Here is a 19911-nt window from a genome sequence, read left to right as displayed (position 1 = left end):
TTTAGACCATTCTTCTTTGGTTAACTGGTCCATGTCTCTGAGATTTGAAGGGTGCCTTCTCCAAACTGCCATTTTCAGATCTCTCCACAGGTGTTCTATGGGATTCAGGTCTGGACTCATTGCTGCCCACTTTAGAAGTCTCCAGTGCTTTCTCTCAGACAATTTTCTAGTGCTTTTTGAAGTGTGTTTTGGGTTGTTGTCCTGCTGGAAGACACATGACCTCTGAGGGAGGCCCAGCTTTCTCACACTGGGCCTTACATTATGCTGCAAAATGTGTTGGTAGTCTTCGGACTTCATCATGCCATGCACACGGTCAAGCAGTCCAGTGCCAGAGGCAGCAAAGCAACCCCAAAACATCAGGGAACCTCCATGTTTGACTATGGGGACCGTGTTCATTTTTTTTTTAGGTCTTGTTTTTTCCCTGTAAAATCTATGTTGATGCCTTTTCCCAAAAAGCTCTACTTTTGTCTCATCTGACCAGAGAACATTCTTCCAAAATGTTTTTGGCTTTCTCAGGTAGGTTTTGGCAAACTCCAGCCTGGCTTTTTCATGTCTCTGGGTCAGAAGTGGGGTCTTCCTGGGTATCCTACCATAGAGTCCCTTTTCATTCAGACGCCGAAGGATAGTATGGGTTGACACTGTTGTACCCTCGGACTGCTGGACAGCTTGAACTTGTTTGGATGTTAGTCGAGGTTCTTTATCCACCATCCGCACAATCTTTCTTTGAAATCTCATCAATTTTTCTTTTCCGTCCACATCTACGGAGGTTAGCCACAGTGCCATGGGCTTTACACTTATTGATGACACTGCGCACGGTAGACACAGGAATATTCAGGTCTTTAGAGATGGACTTGTACCCTTGAGATTGCCCATGCTTCCTCACAATTTTGCTTCTCAAGTCCTCAGACAGTTCTTTGGTCTTCTTTCTTTTCTCCATACTCAATGTGGTACACACAAGACAGAGGTTGAGTCAGCTTTAATCCATTTTAACTGGCTGCATGTGTGATTTAGTTATTGCCACCACCTGTTATGTGACACAGGTAAGTAACAAGGGCTGTTAATTAAACAAATTAGAGAAGCATCACATGATTTTTGAATGGGTGCCAATATTTTTGTCCGGCCCATTTTTGGAGTTTTGTGTAAAAAAAAATTTTTTTTTCCCATTGTCTTTTTTTTTCCATTGCAAAAAATATATGAAGATATTACTACTGAAGCATTTGTAATTGCAATCATTTTCTGGGAGAAATTGAGCATTATCTGAAAGAATTGAAGGGGTGCCAATACTTTTGGGCAGCACTGTATATATATGTATACATACACACAATAAATTGTGTTATGCAGTGGCTCAGTGATAGTCTTCCCCTTTGTGCCTTCGATTCCATGCCCTAACGACCTCGTCTAAGTATCTTTGAGCAGGTTACTGAACCCCACTTTGCTCCTGGTGCTGCGTCACCAGTAGGTAGACGAGTATATAGTGTAAAAGCACTGTACAAGTGTAACTCCATTTACAATGTATACTTGGTGTGCAAATACAGAATTCTGTTTAGAATGCAATTCAGTGAAATGAATACATATTTCTAAATGCCAAGCTGACCCTTAATGTACTCCCATTACCATTTAAAATCATCATCGAAAAGTTTAAATTGTTTTTTTTTTTTTTTATCCAGTGTATCACAAAATGACAAGATAAATAATTAGTCCTCCAAATAATGGCTGATTAAAAACAAGAGTAGACAACAGTTGCAATGATTCAGTCTATTTTCTGGAGTCAACAGTATTTACAATGAATGAAACACTACAAATGGTCAAATAAAGAATACAAAAAAATGTTGATGTTAAAAATACCATGTCGGATGTAACTGAACAGTTTTAGGTAACGGAAGATAAAACTACTGGCCAAGTCTCATAACTATGCACAATGCAGAACTACTCAGGGACAATATTGCACATCCAACAGTTTGTTCATACAGTACAAGTTTCTCACTCATGCATAGATTTTTTTAAGGGTTAAGATATGTAAACAATTGCAATGCTAAAAGGTGGCTTAACAACAAAGGTCCATTGTGTAATGCTTGATAAAAACGGTAAACTTTTCAAACAAATAATAGGATAAAGTTGGATTTTGTAATCACGTACTTAGCAGTCTAAATAAAAACAAGGCAGACCACCCCCCCACCAAAAAAAAAAACAACAGGCAACTATCCTTAGCTTACCATGACAGAATGTTTGTATTTTTTGTAATATCTGTCCTAAATGATGATTAAACAATGTACACAGTGTAACAGGCAAGAGTCCACCTTCCCCCAATCTCTACTGAGGCACAAACTTTTCCTTCTCAAAAATGAGCTCAACAGCTTCAGCCACATCCTGCACGATGCAACCTGGCTCCACCAGCGCAGGGTCAAAGCGAAAGTCCCGGTGACCGTGAAACACTGTCTCTTTGATGCAGCGACTCGCGTCAGATGGCACCTCTGCTGTAGGGTTGTAGACACCCGTGCAAACCAAGACAGACTTACAGGACGTGGCGGCAGGCACCGCAAACTCACTCTCCCAAATGTTGTCAACGAAATCCTCTGCGGGCACTGTAGTGGTGGAACCTGTGGTGGCAGCCATCTTGGCGATGGCTTTGGGGCTCTTTCTTGAAACTCTAACCTCCAGGTAGCGGTTGTACAAATTAGCCCCATAGATGTCAGTCATTAGATTATCCCTATAAATGACATGGGACAGGGATTATTCAGTACTTCAGGCAGTATTAAACCATTCGTTGCATTTAAAGTGCAAGGACAAGGAGAAGGTTATATTAATTACAAAATGGTGGCCGTTAAAATATCTTTCACTGCAGCAAGAAAATAAGTATCCTCCTGATGCAGGAAAGCACATTGACATGTTAAATGTTTCACCAAAGAAATGACAAAAACCTGGATTAAAACCATACAGATACTTAAAACTATTATATCAGCACAATTATAGCACTGAAATATACCAAATGGTATAGTTATTAGAGGTGTGCAAAATTTCCGATTCTTAGATTATTCGCGATTCGGCCGTGGAAGATTCGAGAACGATTCACAAACATCCAAATTCCGATTATTGAAATATGCCAAGTAAAGCGGAAGTACAACACACTCAGCGCGCCGCGCGGTCTTCGGGACGGAACGGAGCGGGAGTAGCTAAACATTATGCTTCTCATTAACCAGCCCCTCGGGTAATGCCAACGCTCAACTCACGGCTCTAGCTCAACTCATGCCACGAGATAAAAAAACAACATACCTCACTGCTGCCGAAAAGCTGCTACAAGTAGAGCTAAGCTACATAATGTTACGGTAGATATCATTTATATAGGACTAGATGGATTGTAGACTCGGTAGCGGTAGCAGCACATCTGCAAAAAGGAAGATGCCGGCGTTAGTAAACGGCCGCCATCTTAAAGCAGTAAATTTCCCTGCAATGCTGTTGTAGTGAACCTTCCAAGCAAACCTAATTAACTTTTTATCTAAAATACTCCTAAATCGGTAAAATATTGACTTGAATCTATCTTTAAAATAGTTTTAAAACTTTCACATGTCAAAAGTAGACAAAAAGGAAATTATGGAATAATGGGAGCAATTTTAACAACTTTAACGGTTGATTCACAACATTAAATTAATTGAATGTAGTTTAAAGCTGCTGTTACAGAATGGGGACTGGAGTTTTTTTATTTAATGTTATTTTTGTATATTTGTTTACTGCTATATGTTAACTTGATACTGAAATAGTAGTTTGGTTTAGCCTGAGAGTATTTTTGAACAATTTTGGAATTAATGTACAAAACTTTATTTAAAAAAACAAAAAAAACAAAAAAAAACAAAAAAAGGAGGGGGGTGCATCAATAATCGTTTTATAATCGAATCGGAGCCTCTGAATCGTAATCGTAATCGAATCGTTAGGTGCCCAAAGATTCCCAGCTCTAATAGTTATATATGGCGGAAAACACAGACAAGACTGAAAAGGCAGTTTCTGCTCTTGCACTCCTCTTTAAACAAAACTGCTGTATTTTAAGCCAAAAGAATTGTTGTGTTTTATAGAACAATATGTCTATATGCTGCCATAGCAGATTCATGGCGCATTAAGCCCCCGAACTATTTTTAATTTGTCCGTTTTACCCTGGAAACCCCCGTTTACAGACGTTGCGCAACTACTTTTGTTTCAACCCAGTCATAAAAAGAAGGTAAGTATTTATATGTATTCTTCAAAATGTCTGTTAAAAAACGTTTAAAAGAGTAAATATATGAAAATAAAAATCTCAATTACTCCTTGATGTCTGCGATTTCTGCATCGCAACCCTTGTTATATGACCATGTTTCACCCATGAAATCCCCCAAAAATCCAGCTGTGGCCATTCACAGCTGTGTCTTGACACTCTGTGATACATGCTACATCGAGTTTTTGGATCGAAAAGAGGTAAGTACGCGATAATATCTCGTTAAAAATCATTGCGTCTTTATTTATGCTCTCGCGTGCTCTCACCTCCAGTTAGGGTTTTGCTGTTTAATTTTTTTTTTTTTTTTAAATGCCCTCCTGTTCAAAAACTTTCTTCCCTCAGAAAATTGATATTTTAAGCTTTCCAATGATGTTGATGAGCACGCGAGAACAGAATTACAGACGCCATGACTTTAACGAGATATTATCGCGTACCTACTTTGTTTCGATCCAAAAACTCCATGTAGCATGTATCACTGAGTGTCAAGACACAGCTGTGGATGGCCACAGCTGGATTTTTTGTGGGATTTTATGGGTGAAACATGGTCATATAACAAAGGTCGCGATGCAGAAATCACAGACATCAAGGAGTGGTCGAGATTTTCTTTTTCATATATTTACTCTTTTAAACGTTTATTTTTTTCAACTTTTTTTGTTTGGATCAATTATTTACCCTGGAGACCCCCGTTTATAGACATCGCGCAACCGCTTTGTTTCAACCCAGCCATAAAAAGGTAAGTAATTATATTTATTATTCAAAATGTCTATCCTTTTTAGCTTGGAATCACTAATTGATGTCTAATATTTAGTTTTAAAAAAAAACTTTAAAAAAAATATTCACTCGCTTATTTTAAAATTTTTTAGAAATTACGTCACAATGAAAAAAATAGTGTCTGTAAATAGGTAATGGATATCTACCTCATAACTATTGCTTAATTGTATGTTTTTTTGTTAATGCCGCACTTAGCCCAATATTTTAGATGATAATCGATCCAAAAAAAAAAAAAACAGTTAAAAGGGTAAAATATTAGGGTAAATATTTGAAAAAGAAAATCTCTGCATTGCGACCCTTGTTATATTATCGTGCTTCACCCATACAATCCCCCAAAAGTCCAGCTGTGGCCATTCACAGCTGTGTCTTGACACTCGGTGAGAAATGCTACATGGAGTTTTTGGACCGAAATAAGGTGAGTACGCGATAATATCGCGTTAAAATCATGGTGTACTTAATTATGCTCTCTCGGGCTCTCACCTTGAGTTAGGGTTAATTCATTTAAACTTTTTTTTTTTTTTTAAATACCCTCCTGTTCAAAACATTTTTCTTCCAGAAAATTGAGATTTTAAGCTTTCCAAAGATGTATCACACATGCATATAGGACAATTTTGAAATTTGGCCAAATTGGGGGTCTCAAAGCGGAACTTCAAGTCACCTGAGTGTTTTCAGCCTTATAAAACTATGGACTTTCAGCAGTGTTGGGATCGATTTTATGTGATTTTATTTTGTTTTTGCTTTAAATCTAGTTTTTCCTTTATGGAATTGATATTATCTCATTCACTGCTATTGATGGCGATTAGAGCTGGGAATCTTTGGGCACCTAACGATCCGATTACGATTCAGAGGCTCCGATTCGATTATAAAACGATTATTGATGCACCCCCGTCCTTTTTTTTTTTTTTTTTTAAATAATTGTTTTGTACATTAGTTCCAAAATTGTTCAAAAATCCTCTCAGGCTAAACCAAACTACTATTTCAGTATCAAGTTAGCATATAACAGTAAACAAATATACAAAAATAACATTAAATAAAATACTCCAGTCCCCATTCTGTATCAGCAGCTTTAAACTGCATTCAATTAATATAATGTTGTGAATCAACTGTTACAGTTGTTAAAATTGCACCCGTTATTCCATAATTTCCCTTCTGTCTACTTTTGTCGAAGTTTTAAAACTATTTCATCATTTAAAGATAGATTCAAGACAAGATTCTGCCGATAGGAGTATTTTAGATAAAAAGTTAATTAGGTTCGCTACAACAGAGTCTTTTAGAGAAGTCACTGCTTTAGTACTGCTTTAAGATGGCGGCTGTTTACTGACGCCGAAAAGTCTGTCATTTTGCATCTCGGTTCAATAATATTTGTTCTAACACCGCCTTCGTCTCTCAATTTGCATCTAGTTCTACATATATATGATATCTACTGTACCCGTATGTTTGTAGCAACTAGCAACTGGGCATTGCTTGTAGCGGCTGTCGGCCGCAGTCAGGTATGATTGTTTTTTTTATCTAGCGGCATGAGTTGAACATGATATTTACTCTCGGTCCGTTCCTCATTGCGTCCCAAAGACCGCGCTGACTGTGTTTTACATCCGTTTTACCTGGTATAATTCAATAATCGGAATTTGGATGTATGTGAAATGTTCTCGAATCTTCCACGGCCGAATCGCGAATAATCTAAGAATCGGACATTTCGCACGCCTCTAATGGCGATAGACAACCAATTCATTTGAATTAGGAGAGCTGGCAGTGAACATTCAATGCATGTGTTTTAGAAAAGAGTAGGAAGAGAACATCGGACTTTACATAAACAAAGGCCTGAGCAAGGATTCTACTTCGTTTAGATTGTGAGATGGTGTTCTCAGCAATAATAATTTTCATTCCAGTGTAGCCACCTAGTGGCCTCTTCACTTATCATTTTTTGGAAAAAATTGAATTTTTAGGTTGCTATGTCTATTAACCCTTTAAGGTCTGGGCCTATTTTGTCTTATTTTGCATGCCTTTGAAGTTGCCTTTATATTTCAAAGAAAGAATTGTTTACGATGGCCTGGTTTGGTCCCTTTTTTTGTGACACCTTGAACTTCATGTCCAAACTGTTGTTTACTTCACTGACCAATTATAAATCATCATTTTGGGCCCAAAAAGACCAAAAATTCCAAAATCGTTTTGTCCAAATTTTTAATATTGATGTCCAATTGACAACCAAACATGCGTAACGAACCGTTTTGAAACTTTGTAATATTTATTCAACATGTTAGGATGAACATTCAACCAAAAAAACAAATAAATAACAAATAAATAGTCTTATATTTGACAATTCAACATAAACAACAGGTATAGCCATAGGCGTTTTTTGCCTTTATACATGCTCTAGTCAAAACAGGTTATATACAGCAGACCAAACAGTGAAGAACAGTGAAAAAATATACCATCTAACACAAAAAGTGTTTAGAGGCCATCTCTATATGAGTTTAGGTATTGCGGCCCATCACCTGATGAAAACTATGTACACACAATCAAGCTTCTTGAACACACATTTATATACACAAATTGAGAAGACTGATTGTGGGAAAAAAAAAAATATATATATATATACATATATATATATAACATTGGGAAAAAAAGTATTTTCAAAAATATTTACAATAAATAAGTTAAATTTTTTTCAGGCATGCCACTCCGAAAAGCAGTTTCGTCCTGGAATTAGACACAGGGCTACATCACACCGCCCACACTTCCATGCGGTGTCGGTCCTCTTTCCACCCTTCCATTTTCATTTCACTTTACTTTCGTTGTCACTATAAATGTACATGGAAAAAAAGTCAGTATTTATGAAAATAATAAAGTATAAAATAAAAATATATACAGAAATAAATAATAATGGAAATCTATATGTATGACAATAGAAAGAATACCATAGCTGAATATGTGCTACATCCCTAATCTTCATATAGAAGGAAGACCACAAATTATACTTTGATCCGATATGCACATTTTATTATTATATACACAAACACACACTTATATTGCATCAAAATTAACTTTGTCTTGCAATATCAAAAGAAACTTTCAAAAGAAACTTTTTCAGCAGCATAAAAATAAAAAAAAAGTGGGTTGGCTTACCTCTGCTCGTCGATGGCGTCACCCACGTGTTCAAATCCGTCACTATCTTCACTCGAGGACTCTTCTGAAGAAGACGATGATGACGAATTTGGACCATCCTCTTCCTCACGTTGATCAAAAAGCACAATTGCTTGCGCTAAATTTAGTTATCCGTTCATTCTCAAAGTCATACAAAGTCGCTCGCTCGCTCGATTCAAACGGCCGTCGGGCGCCACCTCGCTGCTTCAGAACACTCCTCCATCTCGTTCGGTGGAACCTCGCACGGTAGTTATATTTATTTTAAAAAAAAAAAAAAACGCATGTTGTGCTTCCACTGTGACTTCGAAAGGGTTCGTTTGTGTTTTTTTCATGGAGCTTCCGTTTTGAAAAAGGACAAGAAATGATGGAAATATAGACATAAACAAATTATCCATGCAGCGTTTTAATGTTTTTTTGAGAGGACAATAAAACTATAAAACTTAAATGACAAGATCTCACGTTTTAGTTGGTCGATTGATTTCAAAATAACAACGAGAGTAAACCGCAACTTCCGCACTTTAAAACGAGACCAACCAACGGCATGTGGGTGACGTAATTAAAACGCGAGGGCGCTTCAAAGACGACGTCCGCTGAGGACGCGCCGGCGCGTCCTTCGACTCTCAAGGGTTAAAATGGTGGTCACTTTCCTAAGCAATACTCTGGTGTGTGGTATTCCCTGTTTATATTAGACAGACTTTGTTTAAAGGTCTTACCCTATAGCATAAAGGGATGTGATGGGACGCTTCCACTGCCTCTGCATAGCCTGCCCTCGGATAAGAAACTCGGCAAAATGGTAGGTCAGCTCACTTGGTTTTCCCATCAGAGCCTCATACTTGAGGTCTTTACCTGTGATCTTCTTATAGATATTTTCCAAGCACACAAGAAATGTGCCGTGGCCAAATCTTGATGCAAAGTAAGAAGGCAAAAAAAAATAGATTGACATTCTTGCCAGTTAATCCTAATGTACGGCACACGCTGAAACATGACATTTACCTTGGAGACTGTGCCTCGGCCATCCACAGCAAATCCATGTTGCAAGCTAACAGCGGCAGGTGAGGTATATTTTGGGCTTGATGAAGGCTACTGAGATTGCCATTGGTGAGCAAAACATCAACGATGAGTTGAAGATTGGTCTCCCATCGAATTGGCTCACCGAACAGAACCACCGCTGCATGGATGGAATTATGTCAACAATAGAAATCTTGACAACCTGGTATGATGAATAGATGCGTGTAGAAAATCTGACATCAAAAACCTTTAGGAGGCTGTTTGAGCCCTTTTAGAGGAATAAATACTCACCCTCAACCTTAGGTAAGTTACCAACAGGATTGGACTGCAGAGAAAGAAAAGTAACTGGACATTAGTTCACTGTGACAATACATTGCTAATGTTCACTACCATGCTCAGTTCATATATGAAGCAATCGAAAAACTAACAATTGAAGCAACGAGCTGTATGTAATGCTATACATCGTACCAGGTTGTTTACACATTTATTAATGCAAATGCTGATTAGAAAAATTACAGTAAATGCTTTTTAGTAAGGGTGTAACGGTACATGTATTTGTATTGAACCGTTTCGGTACGTGGTGCTCGGTTCGGAACGGAGGCGTACCGAACGAGAGACATAATGTAACCCTTACTTTTCGAGGCTGTGAGCCTATCGGGTAACAGTTTCTTTGTGTAGATTAATATTTACTCCGTCTTCTCTACTATAATGAGGACTAACACGGTAGGACAGTATACAGTAATAACTAAGCCTGAACGATATATCGTTTAAACATCGCCGTCGCGATGTGCGTGTGCGCAATTGTCCCATCGCAAGCACGTGCGATAGTTTTTCCTTTTTTTTTTTGATCCACATACGCCTCACTTTCTGGTCTGCGCACAGCCTCCTACCCTCCCTCTCCCAGCCTTTTGATCCTCTCAGTCACTGCGGCACAACGATGGCTTTGATCGGGCCAAAGAAGCAGACTTCATACGGGCATCTGTCAATCATCGTTTAACTTGTTAAACAGTTGCAAGGAAGCCGCGCTGGAATGAATGTGTGTACTGTGGGGACGTTGGTGACATTTAAATGCCAGAAATGATCATGAGGATTTTGAAATTTCTACATGACACTTCAACGGTCACAGCTAAAGTAGATAAACAGAAGCATTTAATAAAGCCAAGCATTTATCTGCCACAGTACTTTATTCTTGTTCAAAAATGATTTGGTTGGACAGTTATGTTTAAAACTTATCATAATTATGACATTTGAAGTGCTTAAAAACCATTTGTTTATATCCTTTTTTCAAATCACTTTGGGGGGAAAAGTGAGAAAAAAACATGTCTTATATGTATCTCTTTCCAATGCTAAATCTGAATAAATAAATTGGGCACAAAAAACACACCAAAAAAACAAAGGGGGGGGGGGGCGCTACTTCGCGGTTTTTCACTTATCGTGGCGGGTTCTGGTCCCCATTAACCGCGAAAAACAAGGGATGACTGTACACTGTGGTGATGGTGAGTCATCTAAAGTCTTTCCAAACAGCTATTTAAGTCATCTTGTGAAAATTTCTTGAAAAAAAAAATATACATTTTTATTAATATCGCAATATAATATCGCAATATATCGCAATATATCGCAAACCCCAAAAAAATTGCAGCAATAGTTTTTTCCAATATCGTTCAGGCCTAGTAATAACCCAGAAACGTCAACAGCGCGACAATGTGGCCACCGCGAGAACGCAGTGAAACGCGGACGTTGAAGTCAATCTGCCAATGCACACCAGCCACAGTGTGGCTGCGTGTTAGACCAGTCCCAGAAGCGGCTCAACATGACGCACCCAAAAAGAACGGCGGAGTTTATTATTTGACGCGAGACGCGATCCTCCTGCGTCAATACTACTACCGGTAGCTAGGATCGGGCAAACCGGAAGTCACTCGTGTAAAAATACGGTGGATCCAGTCGATTTTCAAACTAATATGCAATCGTAACCCACTTTTTGAGTCCATCAGATCTCTTGAGTGGTAGATCGGGGCACATTTGACTTGTCTTTGTTGATTTACTGCTGTCTTCTCTGCTATAATAATAACCAACACAGCCCCGTGTTCAATACAAAACCCTCCTACCACAACAAAACAAGTAGGAACTAATATTCACATAGGAACTAAAGTTATACAACATAAATTATACAATATAAAGGAATCTACATCACATTTGTAAAATACAAATACAATAGATAAAATAAATAGATAATAGCCCATTTAAATAAAATAAAATCAATTGAAATGAGCTAAAACACATGTGATTAAATAATAAGAATGCACAGATCCTGCTTACACAATTAAATTTATTAATTTCTGTGTGGCGCTTTAACTTGAGAAAATCCACCAATAAAGCTTTTGAAAACCTTTCATAAGGAAAAAAAATGATTCATTGAGGCATTTCATTTGTAAAATACATGTTAAAATCTTTGTCATTGGGATTGCTTTTCTGTTTAGCACAGGACTTCTTTTTTCTTCTTTTCTTTCAGAGAGAAAGCTGACCAATACGCGGGGTCTGAAAGGCAAATTGTTGTTGGATTATCTTTAAATACCCGCTACTTTTTGAGCAGAATTCTAGCTTTGTATAGGCTAATGTTCCTATTGTTGAAAGCACAAAGGTGTGTAATAAACAGTGTTGGGCACGTTACTTTAAAAAAGTAATTAGTTACATTACTCACTACTTCTTCCAAAAAGTAACTGAGTTAGTAACTGAATTACTCTATAGTAAATGTAACTAGTTACCAGGGAAAGTAACTATTTCCGTTACTTTAAAAAGAACTTGTTGTATGTCAAAGAATTTGAAATTTTCTGAGCAGGAATCGAGTCAGTGGAATAGAGAAGAACAGACAGGTAGTTAACTTGTTAGGTGCTTCAGCAGATTTGAATTGCTTTCCACAGATGTCGACAAAAGCTTTGCCCCGGGACATAAATTACACATTACATGCAGGTTCTTTCCTTTAATTTCGACAAACTTGAAATAGTGTCTATATCTCCACCTCTTAAATGACAATTTTTCTTCTGAATGCTCTGCCATCCCGACACTGTGCATCTGTTTTGCGTGTGTGTGTGTTTGCCGCACGCGCTGTTCCGGTTTGCTTGTGAAATCACCGGCTCTGATTGGCTTACCACGACACATGACTCTAACCCTCAGCCAATCACAATCACTTCCATTGCATCTCTCGAGGGGATGCATTCAGGTAGGCTCGTTTCCTGACAATTCACGTCACCTTCAAAGCGTCTGCTGTTCTCAAGATGGAAGCAGAATGTGTAGCAAACACAGAAACGTTACCAAACTTTGGAAAGCATTGTCTAATTGAATGAGCAGGGACAAACAGCTTGGAGTCAGAAGTACGTGCGCTATTCTCGAACCTGAACGCACCCCAAGTCTTGGATGACAAATCAACAGAGCAGAGTCGATTCGACACGGCTGGTAGTTTCTTCAATTTATTCAGAGTAAGTAACGCACCGCTTTTGACTGTCAGTAACGGTAACGGCGGAAAAAGTAATTAGTTAGATTACCCCGTTACTGAAAAAATAACGCCGTTACTCCCAACACTGGTAATAAACAACTAGCACATTGATATTTTGCATTTTGTTTTCTTACTGTACCGACATTGAACCGAACCGTGACCTCAAAACCAAGGTACGTACCGAACCGAGATTTTTGTGTACCGTTACACCCCTACTTTTTAGGAATAAAACCTTGTAACGCCTTGATTAATGAAGACTTAGGTCTATCCCACTGTACTTCAGTTTGTCAATGCAGCATAATGATGCATAGAAAACAGTATTTTTAAGATGCTTTCTCTCAAAAGTTTCAGAACCCCTGTTGTAGAATAAAGTAATAATGTAACTTATATAGCGTCTCCAAGGCAACAACCGATAAGGACCCATCTCACTGTCAGACAGCTCCCAGAGACTGCCATAACTGATCAGTGTTGGTGACTAGAGGAACTCAGGAGACCAAAATATTGGTTTTGCTCATATCAGGGTGATGTCTAGCAAAGACGATTTCGTCCGAAACTCACTAATATGTCTCAATAGCACACAGCCTCAGTAACAGTCTCTCAGTCATCTGATCTAGTAGGTTAAACGATGTCATGCAAGCACTGGTATCATCTCACCGGTAGTTTCGGTCTCCTGTTGTGGTCCACCATGTCCAAAAGTGGGAATGATTCCCTCAGCATGTCAATACTGATGACGTTATTGAAGCCAAGACTGGGGAAGAATTATCAAGGTAGACAGCAATTAAATGACACATATTTACTGTAGACACTTCACAAGCCAAAAAATAACATAAATTAAAAGGACGTATACTTTTTTGCAATTTCCAGAACTGGTCCTTGACCTGACACCAGCACACACTTGTCATGGAATTTCTTGAACATCCTTAATGGACTATGAGACATAATGACTTGATCTTGTGTGATCTGCAAGATGGATGACGATTCAGAGGTTAATAGAGTGGCTAATAATAAGTAACACAATTACAGTGACATGTTTGCGTGAACAATGAACTCACTTGTACTCCGAGGATGTGCGAAAGCTGATCTGCTTTTGTTTGCCTTAGGCAATTCCCTGCATTTGTCACAAAAACCAGTGGCACTACAAACTGTCCTTGTGAGTCCACCAACTTCTCAAAAGCCTTTTTAGCAGCAGGGATCAGCGTTCTTCCCCTCAGCAGCACACCATCAATGTCAAACAACAAGCCAAAGCCTGGCTGCGGCTGAGAAAAAAAGACATGTTAAAAATACTTAGAATCACTTTGCATGAAGTTCTAAAAAACACATGGCCACAATTATTCACAACTGAGTTGTTTTACAACTTGCTCACAAACATTGGTAGGCTTTTTCAGTATGTTGAGATGTATTAATGTGAAAACATAATTTGCATACATATCATTTTAGGGGTATGAGCAACATACCGTATTGGCCCGAATATAAGACAGTGTTTTTTGCATTGAAATAACACTGAAAAAGAGGGAGTCGTCTCATATTCGCGGTCTAGACATTATACCCATTCATGACGCTAGATGGCGCCAGACAACATTGAAGCAATGTTCTGTCATGACAGATCTCAGCTACTCTCCCCATTCACGACGGTAGATGGCGCCAGATATCATTAAAGCAATGTTCTGTCATGACAGATCTCAACTATTCTCGTTTAACCAGTTTGCATTATTGCAATGTTTTTCCTTATTCAGATTTGTTTCAAGACTACAGTTACAGTTAGACTTCACTTTGATGGTTAATGCAGTTATTGCAATTTTGTTGCTTTATTACAATAGATTGGTTTATTTACATTTCAAAAACCAGAAGCCATTCATTTACGAACGTGATTGCACTTTAGTTTACATATTTAAATGTTCAGTTATTAAGATTTGAATGAGGCAAAATAAAATGCTTTTTCTCTCAAATATATTGTTATCGTTTGTATTGAATTTACTGTAATTATTTTCTGTATAAAAATTAATTTGGTGTTCAAAAAGTCTTTTTTCAAACTTGAGTCTTGAAAAAGAGGGGGTCGTCTTATAATAAGGGCCGTCTTATATTCGGGCCAATACAGTAATAGGATTCATATAATGAACTTAGATGCTCACTGAAAAACGTGATATGCTGTTTGTTGCAAAAAGAAAAAAGTATTACAATACAGTACCAATCTTCATGCATTTTTGCTATTATGCTGCTATTTTGTCATGGTATAATGAAACTGGACATTCTAGTTTTGGAAAAAAATAAATAAGGAACCAATGTAAAAGCTCATTTACCCTGCTATCCTATCCACTCGTTTGACTTTCCTTAATGACAGCAAGTCAGATGTCATTTTTGAGATAACATAATGCATGCATCGCATTCAGCCTTGACTATCACTAACACACTGGCATCTCAAATTTCTGCCACAGTAAACGTAAACAGGAGAGCAGATGCCGAAATAAGTCAAGTTCAAGCAACAGTACCACTTCCAGAATTACATTTTTTACCCTGCAATGTCATATTTTGACACAAGACTTTTCTTGAAATTACTGACAGAGAAAGATGAAGGAACAATTCAGTGCACGACGCCAGAATAAGGTCACGTTCAAAAATATTCTGTAATGACTGTTTGCCATAATGACTCAGTGTACTAAAATACAGCATATTTTGTATGGCTATGGTGAAACTTCAGTACTTGTTCTACCTGAATCAAATATTTTGTTCTGTCGAAACAAAGTTTTTTTTGTGTGGTTTTTTTTTTGTGGGACAAATTGAATAGCGGTGTGACAATATATCGATATGGTAATACTTTGAATCCTATTAGGTTATCGTAAAGTTTTAAAGAGATGTCATGGTTTAATACCTGTACCAACAGGTTGCTACCAAAATTTGCTACTCGAGTAGTCTCAGTGTCAACTCACTGGCAGGCAATGAATTAAGATACTAATTTGTTTATAAGAATGTCACAATAATTGTATTGCTGTATTCATCTACAGTCCCTGACAAAAGTCTTGTCGCTTATCCATTTTGTAGAAACAATTGCTAATAACCTGACTTTTAATTACTCAATTGGTTTCAGAAATGGGTCTTATGAAAGCTAAGACCCCCCCCCAAATGATGTTGAATGTAAAAAAATATATTTGCTTAACTGAAAAAATATTTCTCATTTAATGAAGACAAAGGTCAAATTTTGGCAAGACAAAAGTTTTGTCGCCTACAGAAAGTGGTGTGAAAATTGAACCAAAAATGTGCTTCAAATACAAAAATATGCTACATTACCTAAGCGAATTAAGTAGTGGCGCTGCGAGATCCAAATTTAATATTTTGTATGACTTCCATGGGCTTGAAGGACTGCATCCATGCGGTTTGGCAAGGATTCATACAATTTATTGATGAAGTCATCAGGAACATCAAAGAAAGAAGTCTTGCATGCCTCCCAGAGTTCATCAACATTCTTGGGTTTCGTCTTCCATGCTTCCTCTTTCATCCTGTTCATGTCTGGTGGCTGGGCCGGCCAGTCCTGGAGGATCTTGTTCTTCTTCGCCTTGAGAAACTTTGAGGTAGAGATTGAAGTATGCAATGGAGCACCATTCTGCTGCGGAATCTGTCCCTTTTTATGGTTAGGAATGTAATAGGCAGCTAAGATTTGTTGATTTTTCAGACTATTTATGTTGCCTTCCACCCTGCAGATCTCTCGCACACCCTCATACTTGATGTAACCCCAGACCATGATTTTGCCACCACCAAACTTCACCGTTTTCTGAGTGAATCTCGGATCCATGCAGGCTCCAGTAGGTCTCCTGCACTACTGGATATTACATTTGGATCTCACAGCACCACTACTTAATTCGCTTATGTTATGCAACATATTTTTGTATTTGAAGTACATTTTTTGTTCAATTTTCACACTACTTTCTGTAGGCGACAAAACTTTTGTCTTGCCAAAATTTGACCTTCATGTCTTCATTAAATGAGAAATCTTTTTTCAGTGAAACAAATATATTTTTGTACATTCAACATCATTTGGGAGGGTCTTAGCTTTCATATGAGCCATTTCTGAAACCAATTGTATAATTAAAAGTCAGGTTATTAGTAGGGCTGTCAAATTTATTGCGTTAACGGGCGGTAATTAATTTTTTTAAATTAATCACGTTAAAATATTTAACGCATGCGCGGAATGACCCACTCACGTATTACCGCAGACTATGTGGCGCCGTTCTACGTATATTGAGAGCGAAGAGGCAGAGACAAGCGAGTAGAGTGGACACAGGCATTCATTGGGGCCGTGGGTTTTATTGGCAAAAGCTTTGGCATCTCTTCCACAATAATTATATCTATTGTGGCGAGCGATGTGGGGAAGAATTACAGGAGATGGTCTTTTTCTTACCACCCTGTATTAAATACAACGCAGAGAAGATATACCATTTGCAGCCACCACTGACAGTCATGGTTTCCCATCTTCCCATAATGCATTTGGGCAAACTCTATTCAAACATTTCGTTTAGCTCAACAAATACACTAGATGGCAATATTTAGTCACAATATACAAACTCACATTTATCCTTTAAGAATTACAAGTCTTTCAATCCGTAGATCCCTTTCACAGAAAGAATGTTAATAATGTTAATGCCATCTTGTGGATTTATTGTTATAATAAACAAATACAGTACTTATGTACAGCATGTTGAATGTATATATATATATACATCTTCTTATCTTTCCATTTCAACAATAATTTACAGAAAAATATGGCTTATTTTAGAGATGGTTTGAATTGTGATTAATTATGATTAATTAATTTTTAAGCTGTGATTAACTCGATTAAAAATTTTAATTATTTGAGAGCCCTAGTTATTCGCAGTTGTTTCTACAAAATGGATAAGCGACAAGACTTTTGTCAGGGACCGTATAGCACTGAAATATTCTCAAGGAAGACACGTTTCTGACAGATTGTCTTTGACAGTGCAAAAAATAAACATTCCTTATTTTTCATTTAGAAATAGCTTGGTTTTCTCCTTAATATTTGCATCGTAGAATATTGTAGATTTCCTGACCCATGTATAAAAAATTGTTTAACCACCGTATTGTAAAAAAAAAAAAAATGGTTATCGTGTTTTTTTGTTTTGTTTGTTTAATCGCAAATCGTATCGGGAGGTGTTAGAGGTTCTCCCCCTCAATTTCGAAGCATTGGAATCTCACACTGCCCCACACAGATGTAGTCTTTGTATCGCATGAGATGAGCTGGGATCTGGTCACCCTACAATCTATATCACGTTGGCTGAAAATGGCTTTTGTTACAACAAATTTGTATTCATGGATGATGGAAGCAACAGAATCCGCATCCTCGGACTGAAAGAGCCTAAGTGACATGGTGGTACATATTGCTGCGATGCGGCAAAATAACTTTGAGGATCCTTCTGTGTGTTGAACTGTGGCTGTCATACTGGGAACAAGAGATGCAGTGTGGCTTGTTATGGGGTAAACAACTGTGACATGGTGTCCTCCTGTTGTGGTCCCCTCTAGCGCACATCTCAAATTTGTTACACGTACATTTGAACGAAGCGTCGACTAAATACGGACAGAATTGGAATGGCATAAACCCAAGAGCTCATTGTTTTGTTTTTATAGGCAGAGACCGAACTCAGCAGCGGCTCCAACCGTACCTTGCTATTAGTTCCGCAAAACCCGCAGCGAGAACCGACAACCGCAGCGTTTGGCCTCACTTGACGGCTGCCCCGGGAGCACAGGCCCCGGTACAACTGCAGGAGTCCTCTCATTTCACTTTCGTCTCGCTGACCTGGAAGAACGACTGAGCTCGAACGAGCCGGCTGGCTCCGGCCGCTTGTTTTCGCATCTGACGTTCTCTCCTCTAATGTGACTGGGCGAGGCCATGTGATGTCACGAGACGTCAAGCGATCAAACCGGAAGAGGGGGCGGGGCCTAGGCTCGCTCTACCCTGGTTTGAACAAACAACTCATATATCATTATGCTGCCATTTTATCGAATCGCTACCTCCGTTCGGGTTGTCATTTTACGGCATGTCAAATGCTGCTCGCTTCTCGTTTGTGGCGGTGGGAAGAATTTGACTAGGAAACCAGAGCCAATTATTTTCAACGCTACTGGGTCCATTTACATGTTTTATTGAGCAACACGTGTACGAAAATGTTTGCCAAACGACAAAGTCTGCCTAATATCTCAAGTACGCTCGCCAGGCATTTGTAGTTTTTGGAAAGTATTGCGAGCCCTTTGACCATTTTTTAAACTTTGATTTTGCTGATGTGCTGTCCATACCGCCACTAGTCCACAAGCTAAAATTACCCACAAGTTTATTTGTTGAAGTGTGTTTACAATCCACTATGCCAACTAAAAAACAAATCCCCACTAGGTGAGTCTCGTCTGACTGGTAAACTAGTGGACATCTTGAGTTCACTTTCAAGTTAAAATTAAACAAAATTGTTATTCGATAATTTGCGTCCTAGGGTATACTGGGGACGGGATCTAATAAGCTTCGGCTTCTCCCGTCAGCACTTTTCGGGTTTTAAAAGATAACAATATGTGACAATTGGTGGGAACAGGTCGAATAGACTTGAGGTTACATGTGGCGTACCTCAAGGCTCTGTCTTGGGGCCAAAACTGTTTATACTATAAATGATATATACAAGGTCAATAAATGACATCACCGACCAATTTTCACTAACTATATTCTGCACTGTAATAACATAAATCACGCCTGAAAAGGAAATTAAAAATGCCAACTACTTCACTAGTTGACTAGGCCAAAATTGTTCACTAGTGGTATGAAAATGTAATTCAACAAGTGGGAATTTTTAAGCTTAAAAGTAGGGCTGTCAAACGATTAAAATTTTTAATCAAGTTAATTACAGCTTGAAATTTAATCGGAATTAATCGCAATTCAAACCATCTATAAAATATGCCATATTTTTATGTAAATTATTGTTGGAATGTAAAGATAAGACGGATATATATATTCAACATACGGTACATAAGTACTGTATTTGTTTATTATAACAATAAATCAAGATGGCATTAACATTCTCTTAAAGCGATCCATGGATAGAAAGACTTGTTCTTAAAAGATAAATGTTAGTACAAGTTATAGAAATATTGTATTAAAACCCCTCTTAATGTTTTCGTTTTAATAAAATTTGTAAAATTTTCAATCAAAAAATAAACTAGTAGCTCGCCATTGTTGATGTCAATAATTACACAATGCTCACTCATGGTGCTAAAACCCATA

General features: G+C 38.0%; 1 protein-coding gene across 1 annotated transcript; it reads right to left on the bottom strand.

Moving 5' to 3' along the window:
* Window positions 1-1601: 1601 nt before the first annotated feature.
* Window positions 1602-18513, bottom strand: LOC130912348 (haloacid dehalogenase-like hydrolase domain-containing 5). The gene is made up of 8 exons (XM_057830384.1): window positions 18317-18513; window positions 13703-13906; window positions 13498-13610; window positions 13305-13398; window positions 9452-9485; window positions 9146-9320; window positions 8866-9054; window positions 1602-2707 (listed from the first exon to the last, which is right to left on the bottom strand). The coding sequence occupies exons 1-8, from the start codon at window positions 18428-18430 to the stop codon at window positions 2311-2313; spliced, it is 1320 nt and encodes a 439-aa protein (XP_057686367.1). The 5' UTR covers window positions 18431-18513; the 3' UTR covers window positions 1602-2310.
* Window positions 18514-19911: the final 1398 nt, after the last annotated feature.

This window comes from Corythoichthys intestinalis, chromosome 2, assembly GCF_030265065.1.
Source record: "Corythoichthys intestinalis isolate RoL2023-P3 chromosome 2, ASM3026506v1, whole genome shotgun sequence".
Taxonomy (NCBI): domain Eukaryota; kingdom Metazoa; phylum Chordata; class Actinopteri; order Syngnathiformes; family Syngnathidae; genus Corythoichthys; species Corythoichthys intestinalis.
The sequence above is the reverse complement of the archived record's forward strand: the minus strand, read 5'-3'. Positions and strand labels throughout refer to the sequence as shown.

Coding starts and splice junctions, on each gene's coding strand:
- LOC130912348 (XM_057830384.1), bottom strand. CDS start 18,430: ATGAGAGGACTCCTGCAGTTGTACCGGGGCCTGTGCTCCCGGGGCAGC. Junction 9,486..13,304: donor ACAGGAGACCGAAACTACCG/GTGAGATGATAC, acceptor CTTTCTCTGCAG/TCCAATCCTGTTGGTAACTT. Junction 9,321..9,451: donor TAACTTACCTAAGGTTGAGG/GTGAGTATTTAT, acceptor CCATCCATGCAG/CGGTGGTTCTGTTCGGTGAG.